Here is an 18,195-nt window from a genome sequence, read left to right on the forward strand (position 1 = left end):
TTAATAGATTACATTCAGGATTTCAGATTGTTAACAGCGACGAGAGCTCCAGCTTGGAGGCAGTCTTCTGGGGAAGCGCTGGGGAGCCGGCTGAGGTTTTTTGCGGTGGAGACAACCTTCAAGGAGAAACAGCACGCCCTTTAAACAACAACGACAAAACCTGGTGGCGGGTTAACTTAAGTCAGTACTGCTTCTTCCAAGGTAAGGTTACAGATTTGGTTTTATTAATTTTTAGAGCGGATACGGGTTGAGGGGATGGTAAATTTTTCTGCCAGCAAAGTCGATGGAGCAGGAAATGCTGTGAAGCATGATGGCAAAATGGAACCTCCACATGCAGAAGCTGTATACCTTTGTAGACCATAATGCTGGCGGGGAGGGGAACCTGCAAGAAGCGGCCATCACTTTTATGTTTTGCTTGTAAACTCCCAAAAGCATTGGTGGAAGCAAGATGCTGCTAAATTAAAAACCCGTTTTAAAAGCTTGGGAATCTGCTATATCATGGAATAGTAAATCCACAAATGTAATAGAGTGCTATTTTTTACTCATTTAAAAGGCATGTTGGGGTTCATTTGGATTGCTGAGCTGTATGAGAAATGCACAGCTCCCTCCTTCCTCCTGGGAGAAATGTCAAGTGCATTGGAAAATTTGCTCTAATCCCAAATTTGTGGCAGCTTCTTGGGATGACTTGGCAACGAAGCAGGGAACCTTCAGGATTCATTTGCACCCAATATCTTCTTCCAAATGGCAAGGGAACTTGGCCATCCAACTCACAAGCCCACACAGTGCTTAGTGGTGCAAACTGGAAGCCCCGTGATGTCCCCTAGCGTTATGGAAGAACTTCCAGAAGAGTCCAAGTTTCGTTCTCGGCACTTCTACTTGAGAAAAAAGAATCTGGGCCAGTAATCCTGGGGCCTGCCAGAGATCTTATTTATTTATTTTATTTATTTATTTCACATTTCTATTCCACCCTGCCCACAAGTGGGCTCGGGGCGGATCACCACCCATTAAAATACAATAAAATTCCATTTCCATAAAACATTTAAAAACATCATTAAAACAAAAACACATTTCTAGTTATACAGTCAGCCTTATGAACTAAACACATTTGAGTAAATACTGTATTTAGAAACTGATTACAGTCCCAAACCTCATAGCAACTTAATTGCGCTCTGATTTCTGATGATTTCCCTTTTTATTTCACTCCAATGTGTTTGCTTCTTGAATCAGAGTGTCATTCATACAGACGTTGTGTTCTTGACACTTGGAGCACAGGCATGGGCTGCTCCAGAATCTGTGTGGTTAATAACTCCCAGTCTTATATCAGGGGAAAGATGCTGGTTTCTTGGTGGCCTGCTGCCACTCAACCTAGACAGTATTGGGCTGGACGAACCGGTGGCCTGATTCTTTTCTAATGCCACTTCAGATGTTTAAAAAAACGAGGACGACCCTGGGAATACATTTGTCTTCTTGACTTGTCAATCACTCCAATTATTATCCAATTGAAAGCCAGAGGATCCTGACGGGAAACCAGTGGCCTTGGTGATTTGCAATGAGAAGAACATCAAAAGATCCCTTTAGGATGAGGCCTATAATTTAACATCATGTATCACATTATGGCCAAGCAGACGCCCTGAAATGTCCAGAGCAGGACCACAAAACCTCCCTTTTGTTGCCCCCCAGCAGTTTCATGGTATGTGGCCATGAAAGTCCTGCTTAGCCACCACGGCTAACCACCAGGAATTTTTCCACTCCCCTGCCATCTGTGCTGGTGAGCCTCAGAGCATATGTGGCAATTATGTATTGTGTGAGGAAGTACTTTTGAATTTACTACCATCGACTTGATTGGGTGCCCTAAATAATCAGTTTGCACTGGTGCTTATGAGGCCCAAGACATCATGTTTTGGTTCTAGTGCTGACATCTTTTCACATGGATCCCAACATCTGTACTGAAGGCAGGCTAGCTAGAAATGCAGGATATGGAATCACGCCGGCTGGCCGAAAATGAAATGATAACATTGAATAATGTTTTCACTACTGAGATTAAAAATGTGATTTTAAAAAAAATTCAGGCATAAAGGTAGGCAGGGAAATTATTCCTGGGAAATAATTTTGAGAGATCTTGTAAATGCTTTGTTTTTTAAAAAAAGGCTGAGAAAAAGATGGGTGAGTGGACGAGCGGGAGAGCGGCTATTTACAAAGAGATCTTCACCAACAGGGACAGTCTTTTTGTGACCATTTTCATATGTCGTGGTTTTCAACCTGAATTCTGAGGAAGCTGGCAGTTCCTTGGAAGAGTTTTTTTGGAGAGTTCTTCAGTGGGCATATTGGTACCATCTGTCAGTCCTGATCCTAGAGTTCCACTCTACAGTCCTCCTGACGGCAAATCCACAGGCCTGAGAGCCCGTCTTGGAACACATTACCAGAATTGCCTGCGTCACTCAAAGCTTCCTTGGCAGGCAAGTGAGTGGGGAAAGGGTTTTCGGTGAGGTAGGAAGGAAGTTTTAAATCCACTTCCAAGGAGACTTCATCTGGGATGTGAAAGGCTGTTTGTTTTCAGCCATGTTTTTACCCAGAGGGATGCCGAATGGATTGGATTCGGCATGCTGAGCGTTGCACACGAACCTGTTTGAGGTCCCTGGTGCTCTGAGACATTTGTTGTTGAGGATGTTGTGATGGAGATATATCCCATCAGCACTTGAGCAAAGCCCGATACTTGCTTGGGGATTTCAAATGCTCAAGGAGGATATTAACAAATTGGAAATAATGCCACCAAGAGCTCCAGATTTTGGAAAGTGAAACATGCCAGGAGAGCCACACAGTCTCTCTACACGAAATGCTGGGGCGCATGTTCATCAAGTATCGGGAGTTGCAATGTTAGCCAGGAAGCATAGTTTTGGAAGACAGAGCCGGCAGAGATCACTCTGGAAGGGACGGGTTCTCTCACAGCCCTCTGCTGCCTCTGGCGTGCCGGATTCTCTCCCCTTCTGGAGCTTTTACCCTGCCGTCCTCGCTGCTTAAAACTTTGAATTAACCAAGCCTCAGCAGGGCAACGGCTCTGGAAGGGGAGACATCAGAGGCGGTGGAGGGCTGTGAGAGGATCTGTCCCCTCCAGAGTGATCTCCAGTGGCTCTGTCATTCAAAACTACACTTCCTGGCTAACATTATGTCTCCTGCCATGTGAAGAATATGTGTCAAAAGTATTGTGTAGAGAGTCTCTGAGACCCCTGGGTGTGTTTCACTTAGAAAGTACGGAAATGGGAGAAGGATAGGACAACCAGAGGGAAAAGGATGGCAGGAAGAAGAAGGGGATTTTCTCTCTCTTTTTCTGGAGTTGTCTTCTTGGACAACAACTTGGGCACAGATATGAATAAAAAATGCACATCTACTGGAATTTCTTGTGCAGAGCATCTACCAATATACTTTTAGTAGTATGCATGAATTTATTTATTTAGTGCCTTTTAAAATCCAGCCTTTCATCCATGGAGTTCAGGGCAGCCTACATTGTTCTCCCTCTGTCCATTTTATCATAACAGCAGCCCTGTGAGGTAGGTTAGGCTGAGAGCGTGTGATTGGCCCAGGGTCACTCGGCAAACTGCATGGCAGAGTGGAGGTTTGATCCTGGATTTCTCAGATCCCAGTCCAACATTCTAACCACTGTATCAAAGTGGTTGCAGTTCAGCATAAACTAAAATAGCAGAAGCAGTCAGTATAACATTGACATATAAACCATGCTGACCATTAACATTTGATAAGCTATAATCAAACTAAATCTGATTGAAGTTGTGTTGATTTCAATGCAAGATGGACATCAGCCTCCCTGGAATAAATGGGCTGAGTGCTTAATTGTCTAATTATTTGCACTACTTTTGCTTCCATTTGTATGCGCCGCTTTTCAAGTATTCAGGAGGTTTCTATCTACCCAGAACCATCAAAATCCCATATAATGTATGAAAATCAGAAACCAGAACCATTCGGGCTGAATTGTGCCCCTGATTAATCCCTTTCAAGCTCTCTTACTAGGTGCCTGGTTTTCATATCTGAAGTTGTATACTGTGAATCGGCATACAGTTTTCACAGGCTCCTGTGCCGCTGATGAATATGGTTTGTCTACACTGCTTTTAGTCTTGTTCTGACCGTTTTGCCCTTGAATGTGTAGAGAAAAGAAAATGGCTCTTGCAGAAATCCGTGCTCTGTGATCTAGGTACTTTGAGAGTTGCAAAAGCAGTCATATTTCCAAATGTATCTTTGCACTCGATTGAGCCAAAAATGAGGAACATCAATCATTTCCCTAAAATAATTGTAAGATTGCTGTAGGTGTTTATTGATAAATATCAGTTTAGAATGCAATGTCACTTTGAATCGATGCCGCCTGTTTGTGAGTGCAGGTTGCAAGCAAGGTAACAGACGCACCTGTGTGGAGAGCACTTTATCTTTGAGCTGAAGATGCTCCTGTACCTATGTCTGATGGGCAGAACATGCTTATTTATGTGGTTGTTGGTGGCTACTCATTACTGAATGTGGACAGGACTAGAGAGGAATAATTTGGGAACATGAATTTCCCCAGAATGGGATGTAGCAAGCACAGTTCTTACTTCTCCAATTCTAAGATCTTGTTTGGTGTTTTCAGAATAAATTCTCTATTAACCACCACCTTCTATAGAGGAAATTTAGATGCTGCCAAAGGCAGCCACTAGAAACCTCTTTAGCTTTTGGCCAACAAATCAACAAAATTATGTTGTGCCCAGTCAGGTACTTGCAACTAGGTCACAAGCCCACAGTTTGAAATGAACACTAAGTCAATTCATAGTTATCTCTGATGCGGCAGGCCCAATTTATGATCTCACTTGCGTCAACATTAATCTGGCGAAAGCCCTCAGTGCCTTTGTGGATTAATACTGCAAGTATATCGGTCTCAGAGCCCCCCGTTGCTCTGTCCTTTTGGTGCAAGTGCATTTGGACTGGAGGTGATGCTGTGTGCCTGCCCAAGGTGGTCATCAGCTCTCCCTTCTGCAAGTCATCACACTGTGTGCACCAACCACAGGGGAGTTGGTGGAGGGACTGATTGGAGATAAGGAAGGGCTGGACAGTTCAGAAGGGATCTCGAAGGAGGAGGCTGAGCAAGCACAGGGTTCCTGGACTTAGGCTGGCTTCATGGTTAAAGCCAGGGAGAGACACACATCCCTGGAGAGAACCCAAGGGCCTGTTCCAAGACAGAGTGGCCTGCTAATCCATTGACCCAAGCAACCCAGACCATGTGCCAGAAGCAGGGGACCAGCATGCTGCCAGAGGTGCTTATGCTTGCCCCAGAAAGCAGAGAAACATGCTGTGAGCCAATCTGAACAGTGCTATCCGCCAGAGACGGAATACAAGGGGAAGTTTTCTCCTAAGGAAACTGTACTGGATGCAATTGCTGCCACGCACGCCAGATCTCTCTCTGCTTCCCTCTGGAGAGTCCTAGAGTTTGAAGCAGCCTTAAACTCCCTACGCAGAGCAGGAAATCTACAGCTCAAGCATCCCTTAAGCAAGACCTCAAGCAAGCAGAACCCCCTGCCCCCAATCACTGACTCCTTGTTTCTTCTAATGTTCAACCAAAATCTGTGTGGGAAACAGAAAGGAAGAGGACATGGATGGGATCCGTTGTGGCCATAACTGAAACATTTACATCAAAACCCAGCAGAAGACACAGAGGCCAACGCGCAGCTCTTCTTCTTTCTTTTCCAACTTGTTTCTGGTTTCTTTCATATACAATATAAAGCCTTTCCCTCTCATAAACCCACCCTGTTTCCTAGCCCTAAATAAAGGGGTGGGGGAGGGAGGGAAGAAAAAATGAAAGAAAATGTTAAGAAATAAAACATAAATGAAAAGAAAGTGAGGGGTGGAGGTGGAATCTCATGCAAACAACGCCTGTCTTTCCGCCCTGAATTGGATAGTATTAGCACAATGCAAATGGCAATCAAATCATGCCGGGTTGCTTCTTTGGATGCCATGGGCCACCATCCATGCCAAGGACGAGTCCGTTCCCTGCAGGGCTGAGAAGGACGCAGCATTCCCTCCAGGGCAAACTGTAGGTTGTTCAGGTAAGACTCTGTTCCAATGATAATTAAGAAAAGTATCATATTGAGTTTGGCAAACAGCTCGGCTAGCCTCAGACTGGACTCCGCTAGTAGCCAACAAAACCCAAAGAAGTCCTGGATTGACGGGAGAGCCACAAATGAGGGTTGAAAACAAAGCAAAGTCCTTCTATTGATCAATGGTGTAGCTGCGTTTGGAATACTGTGGACAATTTGGGTCTCAAACAGGATACTGGAGATCTGGAAAAGGTGCAGAAAACGACACTAAAATGGTTAAGGAGACAGAGGACCTTAACTGTGAAGAGAAGGCTGTGCAGTTGGGGGCTTTTTAGTTAGGACAAAAGGTGACTGGGTGGGGGGGGACATGTTATATGTTTATGAAATTACGCATGGAATGGAGGAAATGGATAGAGAGGACTTTCTCTCCCTCTCCCATTATGCCTGAACTCAGAGGGGTACCCAATGAAACTGATGGGCAATAAATTTAGGACAAGAAAAGGATGTACTTCTCTCCAAAAGCGATTAACATGTGGAACTCAGCACCACAGGATACAGTCATGGCCACCACTGTAGCTGGCTTCAAAAAGCAATTATACACATTCATGGTGGAAAGGTCTGTCAATGATTACTAGCTGTGATGACTAAATAGAACCTCCATGGCCAGAGGCAGTAACCCTCCTAAATGCCGGTGCCCGGAGGGTGGGGGGGGGGTGTAGAAAGAATTGGATGCTTGGCCTCCACGCCCCACTTGGAGGCCTTCTGAGGGCCCTCAGGTGGCTGCTGTGGGAAGCTGGATCCTGGTCTGATCCTGCATGGTTGCGCTTGTGTTCTTAGATCAATGGGATTCAGAACAAAATCGTGTGTGTGTGTGTGGGGGGGTGTTCCCTCCCCTCCCCTTGTTTCTCCTGTGCAAATTTGGTGCAAATTTGGAAGAGTAGACTGAAGGCCGCCTCATTGCCCAAGTTAAAGTAAGCTCACAATTCATAATAAAGGCATGATTTGTGCTGATGCTAACTTCCTGACAGTTAGAGCGGTCACTCAGTGGAGCGGGCTTCCTCGGGAGGTGGTGGTCTCTCCTTCTTCGGAGGCCCCTTCTTACATGCCCAGGGTAAGGCTGATCGCCACCTTGGGGTCAGGTAGCAAATTTTCCCAGGCCAGGGATCCTGATGGTGATTTGCCATCTTCTGGGCATGGAGTCAGGGTCACTGGGTGTGTGCGTGCAGGGGTGGTGGTGGAATGTGTGAATTTCCTGCATTGTGCAGTGGTTGGACTAGATGACTCTAGAGGTCCCTTCCAACTCTAGGATCCTATGATGCCACAGGGCTCCCTCCCCATCTCTCAAAGGGCGCTATAGAACAGCTACAGGGGTAACGAGATATTCGCTCAGAGGAAACTTATGTGGCTTACTTTCTTTTCCAGGCAAGAAGGGAGAAGGCGGGGCCATTCCCAGGTGAGTCCCAGTAATTAAAACAACAACAACAACTTTGGGCTGGCCTGATACATGACTTTCGCACACAAACCCTAAACAGTGTAAATCTTGGGGAGTGTTCAGTTTTGCCATTCTATGTCTGTGTGTATGCACCACAAACAAATTTGTGCTACAGAAGAGTCTTGGTACAGCACCTGCTTTGCCTGCAGAATATCCTGGGTTCAGGTCTGGGCATTTCCACTTTAAAGCATCTTAGATGCCGGGGAGGGACCTTTCTCTGGCAGGGATCTTGGAGCACTCAGAACTGAAAAAGCTGGATTGGTGGCCAGGATTTGAAGTTGCCAAAATCATCCATCTTTGATTCAGGGATGCTCGAGCCAACAGGCACCTGGGCTTCAGTCAAAACTCCGGACAAAGAGATTTGCATTAAGATTTAATCTTTTTTATTTCCACCAGGTCAAACCAAGCCACTCACTCTCCCCATATCCCCTTCAGCAGCATTTAGAGGGATTTGGTAGTCAAATGCGAATGCCTCGAGAACAAACTATGGAAATCAGGAGATAGGAGAGCCTGGCTTACCCAGAAGCCCCCTGCTTTGGAGAAGCCTTCAGATGCAGAGCGGAAGGGCCACATTGTGCTAGCTTCAAAGTTTGGAAGAATATACTTATAACAACAACAACAGCATCCAATTTATATACCGCCCTTCAGGACAACTTAACGCTCACTCAGAGTGGTTTACAAAGTATGTTATTATTATCCCCACAACAACCAACACCCTGTGAGGTGGGTAGAACTGAAAGAGCTCCTAGAAGCTGTGACTAGCCCAAGGTCACCCAGCTGGCTTCAAGCAGAGGAGTGGGGAATCAAACCCGGTTCTCCAGATTAGAGTCCCGCACTCTTGACCACTACACCATACTGGCTCCACTAAGTACAGCATCAGAGCCCTTTGGGGATCTTAAGGTCACACACAGCTGCACAGCTGACAGGGGCCAAAAGAGCTGCGTGCATGCTGTGAATCAGCGCCAACACAGAAGTCAGTCTCCTGAGAATTAAACCCCCCCTCCCCACACACACACACAGTTCTAGTCTATGGTTGTGGGGAGATACTGATGGCCAAGATGTGAATGCTACGTGCAGTCGATGCAGTCAGAGCTGGTATGCCACGAGAAGCATTGCCTGGGCACCTGCTGAGGCACACATCCTGGCAGAGGGCCTGCCCCCAGCTGGAGGTGTCGGACTGATATCTCATTTCCCAACAGGAGAGGAGTATAGAGGCCAGAACTGAAGCAAGGTGCAAGAGAGTACTGTTGCATTGCCTTCTCCAGAGTCCCTTTGTTGTTGGTCAAGAGGTCCTCAGCAATGACGTGGTGACTCTTGCTCCTCCAGACTGACTGGCTTTCTCTAGAACATCTGCATTGGGGGAAGGTAGCTGTGATAGAGTGACCCCATGGCTACCCTTCTGCCAGATGACCAATGCAGAGCAATTTTAGAAGCAATGTATTGTCGAATGCAAACAAAACAGAAAGGCAACCCCACCTGGATTTTCAGTGCCTCTTCTGTCCCTATGTGAGAGCAGAACCACAAGTGACAAAAGGCACAGATTGGACACTTGTCTGCTTCCCTCAAGTTTTGATGGGAAATGTAGGCATCCTAGTCTTGCAGCTTGGCTCTCCGACTGCTGTCCAATGGACTTTTCAACGGTCACTTGTCCAACATTCCGCCAAGCTGCCTACATTTCCCATCAAAACTTGAAGGAAGCTGGCAAGTGTCCAATCTGTGCCTTTTGTCACTTGTGGTTCTGCTCTGAGATACTCTGTTCTAAGTGATATCAGGCAGGCTGGGATCAGAATGTAGATTAGAAAAACATTCCAATGTGTCTCAGAGGGAAAACGGACTTTCCAGTGCCTGTAGTTTGGAGACCGCAGGGGAAGCAGCAGGCATTCGGGGATTGTATAAACTGACGAGTGTCTTGATTGTCCATGGCCAGCGAAGTAAAAGAGATGGCAAAGGGCTGATAACCCCAATACCTTGGCTGCATCAGTTATCATCTCAGGATTTTAACACCTCCTACCTTTCTATGGAGAATTGCTAACTTTTAGACAGCTCCTGCTCCTGGACAGGATAAAAATGTACGAGATACGAGATAAAGGTTGTGGCCTATTCGTTGTTTTGTTTTGGTCTCTGGTCCAGGTTTACTTCCACCCTCCCTCCGTGCTTGGTGAGTGGACCCACCCAGACCGGCCTCCATGGATGAATGGGATGCTCCTCAGTGGAAAAAAGAGATCGAAAGCCTTAAGTACCAGCTGGCTTACAAGCGAGAGATGTCCTCCAAAACCATCCCTGAGTGAGTCCTCTCATTAGCCCCCTCCTCTCCTCCCTGTTTCTTTCTGGGGGAACGGTAACACCCCCTGCCCTTTTTATTCATGTTATATTCCACACATGGGAGTGGGGAACATGGGACACAGGAGTACAACTGCAATCTCAAAGAGAAGACTTGCTTTCATCAGCCATAAACTCTCAGTGTTTATAGCTGCAAAGATTGCATTGGTAAAAATTTGCAAGTTAGAGGCAGACTTGGGCATAATTCCAAGGGGGACGTTCAGTTCTCTGCATACAACCTCTTGTCCTCCCCCGCATCTAGCCACCTTGCAGAACCTACAGCATTCCTCACGTCTTGGTGCAGCTTGGAGCTTTCACAGCCCTGTGTATATGGGACACTTTTAAAGGATTGGGAGGTCAAGGTTCTCTATATGCTGTCATTTAACCCAGCCAAGGGAGGTATCCACCTTTCCTATCGGAAGACAGGCAGGCAGTCTTGCCTGTAGATCCTTTGGGTTAGATCCCTTGGATCTGTTCCATTAATGGTGAAGCTTTATTTAGTTAGATGGCAGGTGACAAAAATAGAAAATTGATGTGATTCTGTTTATTTATATTCCTCTGTGTCTTGCTGTGACTTGCAAAAAATTTGTAAAACATATCTTTAAAAAGTAGAAAAGTATAAGACATACTATAACCAGTGAAAAACTGGATTACAAAAACCAGAAGATAATGCTGTAAAAGACAAGAGAATCCCGACCGCGCACGGCGTAATAAGCAACAATTCCCATTGCAAGGGGTCTTCCCGTGTCCTCTTGCCACAGCAGAATGCTCCATGAGTTGGAGGAAAGGGTCACAGTTAGTGGAAAGGATCCACAGGGTCCAATCCAGCAATTCCATAGATGAGCTGAGGCTTGAGCCATTGTTGGTGGGGAGTCTTTGCACGGTTTTGTTTATGTATCTTTTGTAAGGATGACAGGCAACTCTGAAGAGACTTCACTTCAGGAGTAAAAGTTCTTTATTGATAAGATGGCAGTATTATACACTTACACCATCCTTGCTAGGACTGGCAGCTACAGACAAGTATCAAGCAGATATAGGTTCCCCAAGACTACTCCTAATTCCCCCCACCCACCTTTCTCCTAACAGTCCTCTAACTCTGCAGGCAGGAAAACAGGCTGTGTGATTCATGGCCTGCTCAAGGTCAAGCAGGCTCCCAGGCTCAGGAGAGATTACAACAGGAACAAACACCTCCCGTTCCCAGTTTCCCACCCTGTATTCAAATAACAGAATCACCCCAACCGCATCAGCTTCAGGGAGTATTGAATATGACAGGTGACCTCAGCACCTGACATTCTGCCCCCTCAAAGATCACCCCCCCCGCCGGTATTTATTATGGAAAGATCGAACCAGTTTCTTGTCTCACACATCAGTAGTCTTAACCCATTCAGCCTGGCTTTTTGGAAAATGTTTCCATTGAATTAAGTCAGGGTGCCACTTGTCAAGTCCAGGGTCCTTTTTGAGGAGGTTGAAATGGAAAACTGGGTGTACATGCCTCATTTTTTCCCGCAACTCTAGTTCAACACTAACATCATTGATCATACAGTTTACTTTGAAAGGACCCAGGTACTTCCATCCTAGTTTTTTGCTGGGTTGTGCTCATTTCAAATTCCTTGTGGATATATAAACACTGTCTCCCACCTTCAGGTCCCAAGGGGGTGAACATTTCTTATTGGCTTGGAGTTTATAATTATGTTTAGCTCTCTCCGTTTGTTTCACTACATCCCACTGCGGCACAATTTTAGTCCACCAGTCTTTCAAATCACCTCCCTTTACATCTGGGCCTGTGCCTAGTATTGGCAGGTTTTCCCCCCCAAAACCTTGAATCACTTGGAAGGGTGTTTTGCCCATGGAGCTGTGTAGGCTATTATTGTAGCAGTGTTCTGCATAAAGCAAGAACTCCACCCAGTCATCTTCTTGATAGTTGATATAACATCTCAGGAACTGTATTGTCGAAGGCTTTCACGGCCGGAGAACGATGGTTGTTGTGGGTTTTCCGGGCTGTATTGCCGTGGTCTTGGCATTGTAATACATAAGGATTCAGTCCCACTCCGACCCATTGTGAGTGCCATTGGTTCACCGACATATGAATTAGCTAAACATCTGGCAGATCTCCTGCAGGACCACATCGGGAAAACCTCGTCTTACATCAAAGATTCAGCAGATTTCATCAACAAAACCAGTTCTCTGAAACTCAATCCACAAGATATACTTGTCAGTTTTGATGTTGTATCCCTGTTTACCAAGGTTCCAGTAAAAGACACTATTGCACTTATTAATCAGATTTTCCCAGAGGATGTAACAGCCTTATTCCACCATTGTCTGACAACCAGTTACTTCCAATGGGACAACGAATTCTATGAACAGATGGATGGGGTGGCCATGGGGAGCCCACTCAGCCCAGTTATAGCAAACTTCTACATGGAACATTTTGAAAAAACAGCTCTAGAATCAGCACCCCACAAGCCTAGTGTATGGTTCCGGTTTGTGGACGATACATTTATCATTTGGAGCCATGGGGAGGAAGAATTGATGGGGTTTTTGAATCATCTCAACAACATCCACCTGAACATACAGTTCACAATGGAGAAAGAAATCGAGGGAAAACTCCCATTCCTGGATACCTTGGTCATCCGCAAAGCAAACTTTCAGTTAGGTCACAAGGTCTACAGGAAACCAACTCACACTGATCGGTACCTACACAAAAACTCCAATCACTACCCCCGACAGAAAAGAGGCATAATGAAAACATTAGTGGATCATGCAAGACGGATATGTGAGCCGCACTTTCTCAATGAGGAAATTAATCATCTAAACCACGCACTTCAGGCAAATGGCTACTCCAGAAATGAAATCCGAAGAGCAATCAAACCCAGGATGAATCAAACAACCAAGGAAAAACAGTCTCCTACAGGAAAAGTGTTTTTGCCATATATCAAAGGAATTACTGATCAGATGGGAAAGCTTATGAAAAAGCATAACCTTCAAGCAGTATTCAGACCCACCCGAAAAATACAACAGATGCTACGATCAGCAAAAGACAGTAGAGACCCCCTCACCTCTGCAGGAGTATACCGTATACCCTGCAGCTGTGGACAAGTTTACATCGGGACCACGAAGCGTAGCATCCAGACAAGAATAAAAGAACATGAAAGACACTGCAGACTTGGACAACCTGAAAAATCAGCAGTGGCTGAACATAGCCTAACGCAAACAGGGCACAGTATCTTATTCCAGGACACCAAAATACTGGACAACACTTCCAACTACTTTGTCAGACTGCACAGGGAAGCCATTGAAATTCACAAGCATAAGCAAAACTTCAACAGGAAAGAAGAAACCTTAAGAATGAACAGAGCATGGTTTCCAGTTCTGAAAAACACCAGGCTAACAAAACATTCTATCCCCGACAATAGCCCTGCAGAGAAGATTAGCACATCAAGTACCAATCCATATGCAAAAGAACCTCCTCAGGACACAGTGAAGCCTCCCGCCATTAGCATTCCACACCCTGGGAAACTCTTACAGGATGACTCAGCTCAACCCCACCCCTCCTGAGTAGATACAAATGACCTACACCTTTTCCACACTGTGACACTGAGAGATCTCTGTCTTTTGGTGCTACACCTCTGAAGATGCCAGCCACAGCTGCTGGCGAAACGTCAGGAACTACAATGCCAAGACCACGGCAATACAGCCCGGAAAACCCACAACAACCATCTCAGGAACTGCTGGTATGTACAGTTTTGCCCTGTCGGAACCAGCATCCATCCTCCCCCTTCTTCAGAGAATCTTGCAAACCCTCCTCCCCCTCCTTTTTCTGTTCTGTTTTGACTATCTCCAGCCAGGAGTTCGATGGGGAAGTGAGGAGTTTTTGTGCTTGCCTGCGCATCAATGCTGCCCCTCCCAACTGTGTGGGTGTAAAGATACTGTCAACAATTTCCTCTCTCTGATTTTTGTGTTGTGGGAGGTGGGACAGAGCATCTGCTAAGAAATTTGACTTCCCTGGGAGATGCTTCAGTGTGAATTGAAACTTTGAGAAGAACTCCATCCACTGTCGCTGCTTTGCCCCCAACCTGCGTGGTGATCTAAGTGCTTCTAGATTTTTATGATCAGTTCAAATCTGAAAGGGTATTTTTGCTCCTTCCAGCCAATGTCGCCAAGTGGATAGGGCTAACTTGATGGCTGCTGCCTCCTTGTCCCAAACTGACCAGCGTCTCTCTGCCTCTGATAGCTTTTTGGATGCCTAACCACAGGGGTGTAGCTCTCCAATAGAGCCCTCTTGTAAAATCAACCTCCCATGGCTACATCACTTGCATCTACTTGTACAATGAACTTCTTGTTTTTATCTGGGTGGCATAACACAGGTTCAGAGGTGAACAGGGGTTTTAACCTCTCAAATGCCTGCTGGCATTCATTTGACCACTCCATCTAAGCTCTTGGTATTATTCCTTCTGGCCCTTCCCTTTTGTTTTTAACAAGTCTGTTAAAGGTAGTGCAGTTTGGGTAAAGTTTTTAATGAATGATCTGTAAAAAATTTGCAAAGCCCAGGAAAGATTGTAATTTCCATCTCATTTTAGGAGTCTCCCATCCCAACACATCTCTGTCCTTAGCGGGGCGCATTCCAAGTCCCTCCTTGAACACACTGTAGCCCAGAAAGTCCAGCTCAGTTTTATGAAACTCACGCTTTGACAATTTTGCATATAGTTTGTTCTTATAAAGGGTGCTCAAAACTTCTCATACCAGCTTCACATGTGAGTCATAATCACTGGAATAAATCAGAACATCATCTAAATAAACAACCACCCCTTTATACAGATATTTACACAACACTTCATTAATCAGATTCATGAAAACTCCAGGTGCCCCTTGAAGTCCGAACGGCATGACTAGGTACTCAAACTGTCCAAGAGGGGTGTTAAATGCCGTTTTCCAATCATCCCCCTCCCTGATGCGTACTCCAAAGCAAGCATCCCTTAAGTCCAGTTTGGTGAAAATTTTTCCTTTGGCCACCACTCCCAGCAGATCTCTAATGAGGGGAAGCAGGTATGCATTTGACATAGACACTGCATTAATCCTTTGATAATCTGTGCACAAACGTAAGCCCCCATCCTTCCTTTTGCAAAACAACACTGGGGCAGCATGAGAGGAACTTGCAGGTCGAATAAAACCTCTTTCCAAGTTGTCGTCAACGAACTTGTGAAGCTCTATTCGCTCAGCTGGGCTCATGGAATACAGCTTCCCCTTGGGAAGGTTCAGCCCAGGGATCAATTCAGTAGCACTATCTGTTGCCCTGTGAGGAGGTAATTCATCAGCCACTTCTTCCTCAAAGACTCAACTTAAGTCTTGGTACTCAGAGGGGATTACATCTCCTGTTAGGCAAACAGTTTTAGGCATGGGAGGGGGAGTGGCACTTCATTGGGGGTTCTACATGTTCCTAGCAATCTTCAGTGGGGAAACATAATTGCCCCATCTTCCATTGTATGTAGGGTCATGATCATATAGCCATCTGATTCCTAAAACTGCTGGAAATTTTGCAGTTGGGCTTACTACAAAAGTTCTTTGTGTCCAGGTTCTGAGGCCCAGCCCTTGGACTTGCCGGGAGGCAGGACGTGAGACAGCCGGGAGACAGCTACCCAGCCGCCCCAACTGACACCCTGGACCAAAACCCAACAGCAACAGAGGGTGGGAGAGAAACACCAAAGCCTCAGAGACTCAGATGGAGCAGGTGGAAGCCAGCTAGTCCCACCCTCTGGTGGGAGCCTAGGAGCCCAGACAGGGGGAATGAGGACAGCCAGGAGGGGACCTCACTGGTGGGAGAGGGCACAAGATGCAGGGATGGCCAGCCAGCAGCAAGCCAGCTGGCAACCTTACCTGCAGTGGAGGAAAGGCAGCACAGGGGCATGCCCCAACCTGCAGGCAGGCTAGAAGGAGCTAACAAGAGCCTGATGAGGCTGGGAGCATTCAGCAGAGGAAGCTTGGCAGCCGGCAAAGGTGTGGGTGTGGCTGCCCAGAGCAGCCAGTGAAACAACCACAAGTGTGGCTGCCTAAGACAGCCATGGCCATGGCTAGAGGGCTGGGGGGCGTGGTTGGTAGATGGAACCAGAAATGGGAGAAGGGATATAAGGGAAGTTCTCTCACAAGGTGGGGTGGTGAGTTAGGAGCAGGAAGTGGGAGGATGAGGACAGTGTGTATTGTGTAGGAGCGTGATGGAGTTTAGTAGAGTGAGAGAGGAGCTGGAAGGAGGAAGAACGTGGAAGATGGAGGAGAGGAGGGAGATTGAGCCTGGAGGATCCAAGGAGGCCAAAGGCTGTGGAAGGCAAGAAGGGGAGGCAGCCAGGACTCTATCAGGTTGAGCAGGCCTGCGAGTGGACTGAGAGGGAGCGAGGGTGATGTATACCCCCCTCCTTCCACAGAGCGAGAGCCTGTGTTGTCCCTGATGCCCTCCCAGATTCAAGATCAGGTGCACCGGCACCCGGCATAGCGGTGCTTGGGGCAGAACCTGACACTTTCCTCCCAGTGACTCCCCATTCCAACTTGGGTCTGTTCAGTCTCATACTTGCAGGGAGCCCCTTTCATAGGAGAGCCATCCATTTGCTCAAATCTAATAGGCTCCGTTAATTTCACCAGGTCTAATCCCAGACCTGTGACTCAGACTGGGGCAATTAGGTTCCTGCTGCACCCTGGACTGATCAAAGCTCTCACCCTAATATGCGTCCCCCTTCTAGGGTGTACTATTGTAATGGGGAGGAAAAATAAGGTTCTCTTTTCTCTCACCATGCTTGGTACGTGCTCTTCTTTGACCTGCTGAAGGGTGCCTGTTCACAGTAGGTCTGTGCAGTTTCCCGCCGGCTCTTCCTCCTCACTGCTGGAAGGAGATCCCTCTCCCAGCCTCTCGGGTGCTTCTCCCATCCTGGCCGTCGCGGCCTTCTCACGTGCTTGGGATGCTGCTCTGCCCAGTCTCAGGCGAGCTGGGGCTGCTGCTCCTCCCGGCCAGGCAGCTCTATGGCCCCAACTTTCTCTCGGAGGGACTTCTTCTCAACCCTTGGCATTCCACGGTGAAGTGGCCAGCCCGGCTGCACTTTAGGCACAAACCCTGATTCCTTCTCCTCTCCATCTCACCTGACGGTATCGGTCCTCTCATGCGAGGCTTGTCTCCTCTTCTGCTCTCGGCGGCTCCCCGCTGTTGGCTGGCTTGGTGTTGTAAGCGAAGCAGCGTTACCACCTCCTCTCTGTTTTCAGTCACACGATTTCTTAGCTTTTCTTCAAGCAGCTCAGGGACTGCACTTAGTTCTGAGACATCCCTCCCGTGCTTTGTGACTCCCAGAATTTTGTGTGTTTTGGTTTAAATATGAGCACTTAAAGATTTGCTTATTAGGGAGATTTGCTGATAAGTTTTGGTTTTCCTTCCCTTCCAGATTCCTTAAGTGGATAGAAGATGGCATTCCAAACGACCCGTTTCTGAATCCAGAACTGATGAAGAACAACCCCTGGGTGGAGAAAGGAAAATGCACCCTCCTCTAACCCCTCCCACTCACGGTGGAAAAATGGCTTCCCTTTGATGCTCCAGCCTGTGTGAAGGCTGACTCGCCTGCTGTCCTGTTGCTGCTTGCTTTCCTCTAGGGCTAAACTGACCAACTTCCTCCTCCTCCACTTCCGAGAGGGTGGCCATCAGTCTTTTCCAAAGTTTTCTCTTCAGATTAAAAACAGAGGCATGCTGGCCCCATCACACCCACATTCTCAGGAACGGGGCTGTGTTTTTTGGGGCCACAGGGAGGCGTCCAGGTTTTCCCCCTTCCTAACTGCTGCAGCACAGATCACAGAGGGGGAATCCTGGTGTATCCTCTCTCAGGATGATGTCACTGTCTGCAAACGGAGGGAGGAGAATCAATGCAGGGCTGGGGGTTCCCTTCTTCAATGGGCACTGAATGGCAGACACATCCGCTACAGTGGCTTGTTATGTATCCCAAGGACACCTCTGTTTAACCCTTCTTATGTCACAGTACGGTGGTCTGCAGGGCTGACTCTTTGGGAATTGCTGAGCTAACTTGCCCAAGGAGGAGGTAAGAATATAAGGAGAGCCCTCTGCCTTGGTACTGCCAGTTATCTATTGTTTGATGGAAGAATCAGCAACAGGAAATGATGCAGTGTGAGTTTTAACGATCCTTGTAGTTTCAAAATCATTCTTTCATGTAAACCTCTTCTGTCTCTCTTCTCTCTTTTTTTCTTTTTTTTTGCGGGAAAGGAATTCAAGAATTTTATAAAAAAAATTCAATGGTTTTAAATACTTTTTTTTTGTATCTTGTAGGATCTACAATT

General features: G+C 46.7%; 1 protein-coding gene across 1 annotated transcript; it reads left to right on the forward strand.

Annotated features, from left to right (window-relative positions):
- Nucleotides 1-9,741: 9,741 nt before the first annotated feature.
- On the forward strand, nucleotides 9,742-17,937 carry GNG13 (G protein subunit gamma 13). The gene is made up of 2 exons (XM_054995446.1): nucleotides 9,742-9,844; nucleotides 17,295-17,937. Exons 1-2 carry the CDS (start codon nucleotides 9,747-9,749, stop codon nucleotides 17,398-17,400), a joined length of 204 nt encoding a protein of 67 aa, XP_054851421.1. The 5' UTR covers nucleotides 9,742-9,746; the 3' UTR covers nucleotides 17,401-17,937.
- Nucleotides 17,938-18,195: the final 258 nt, after the last annotated feature.

This window comes from Eublepharis macularius, chromosome 12, assembly GCF_028583425.1.
Source record: "Eublepharis macularius isolate TG4126 chromosome 12, MPM_Emac_v1.0, whole genome shotgun sequence".
NCBI classification, from domain to species: Eukaryota; Metazoa; Chordata; class Lepidosauria; order Squamata; family Eublepharidae; genus Eublepharis; species Eublepharis macularius.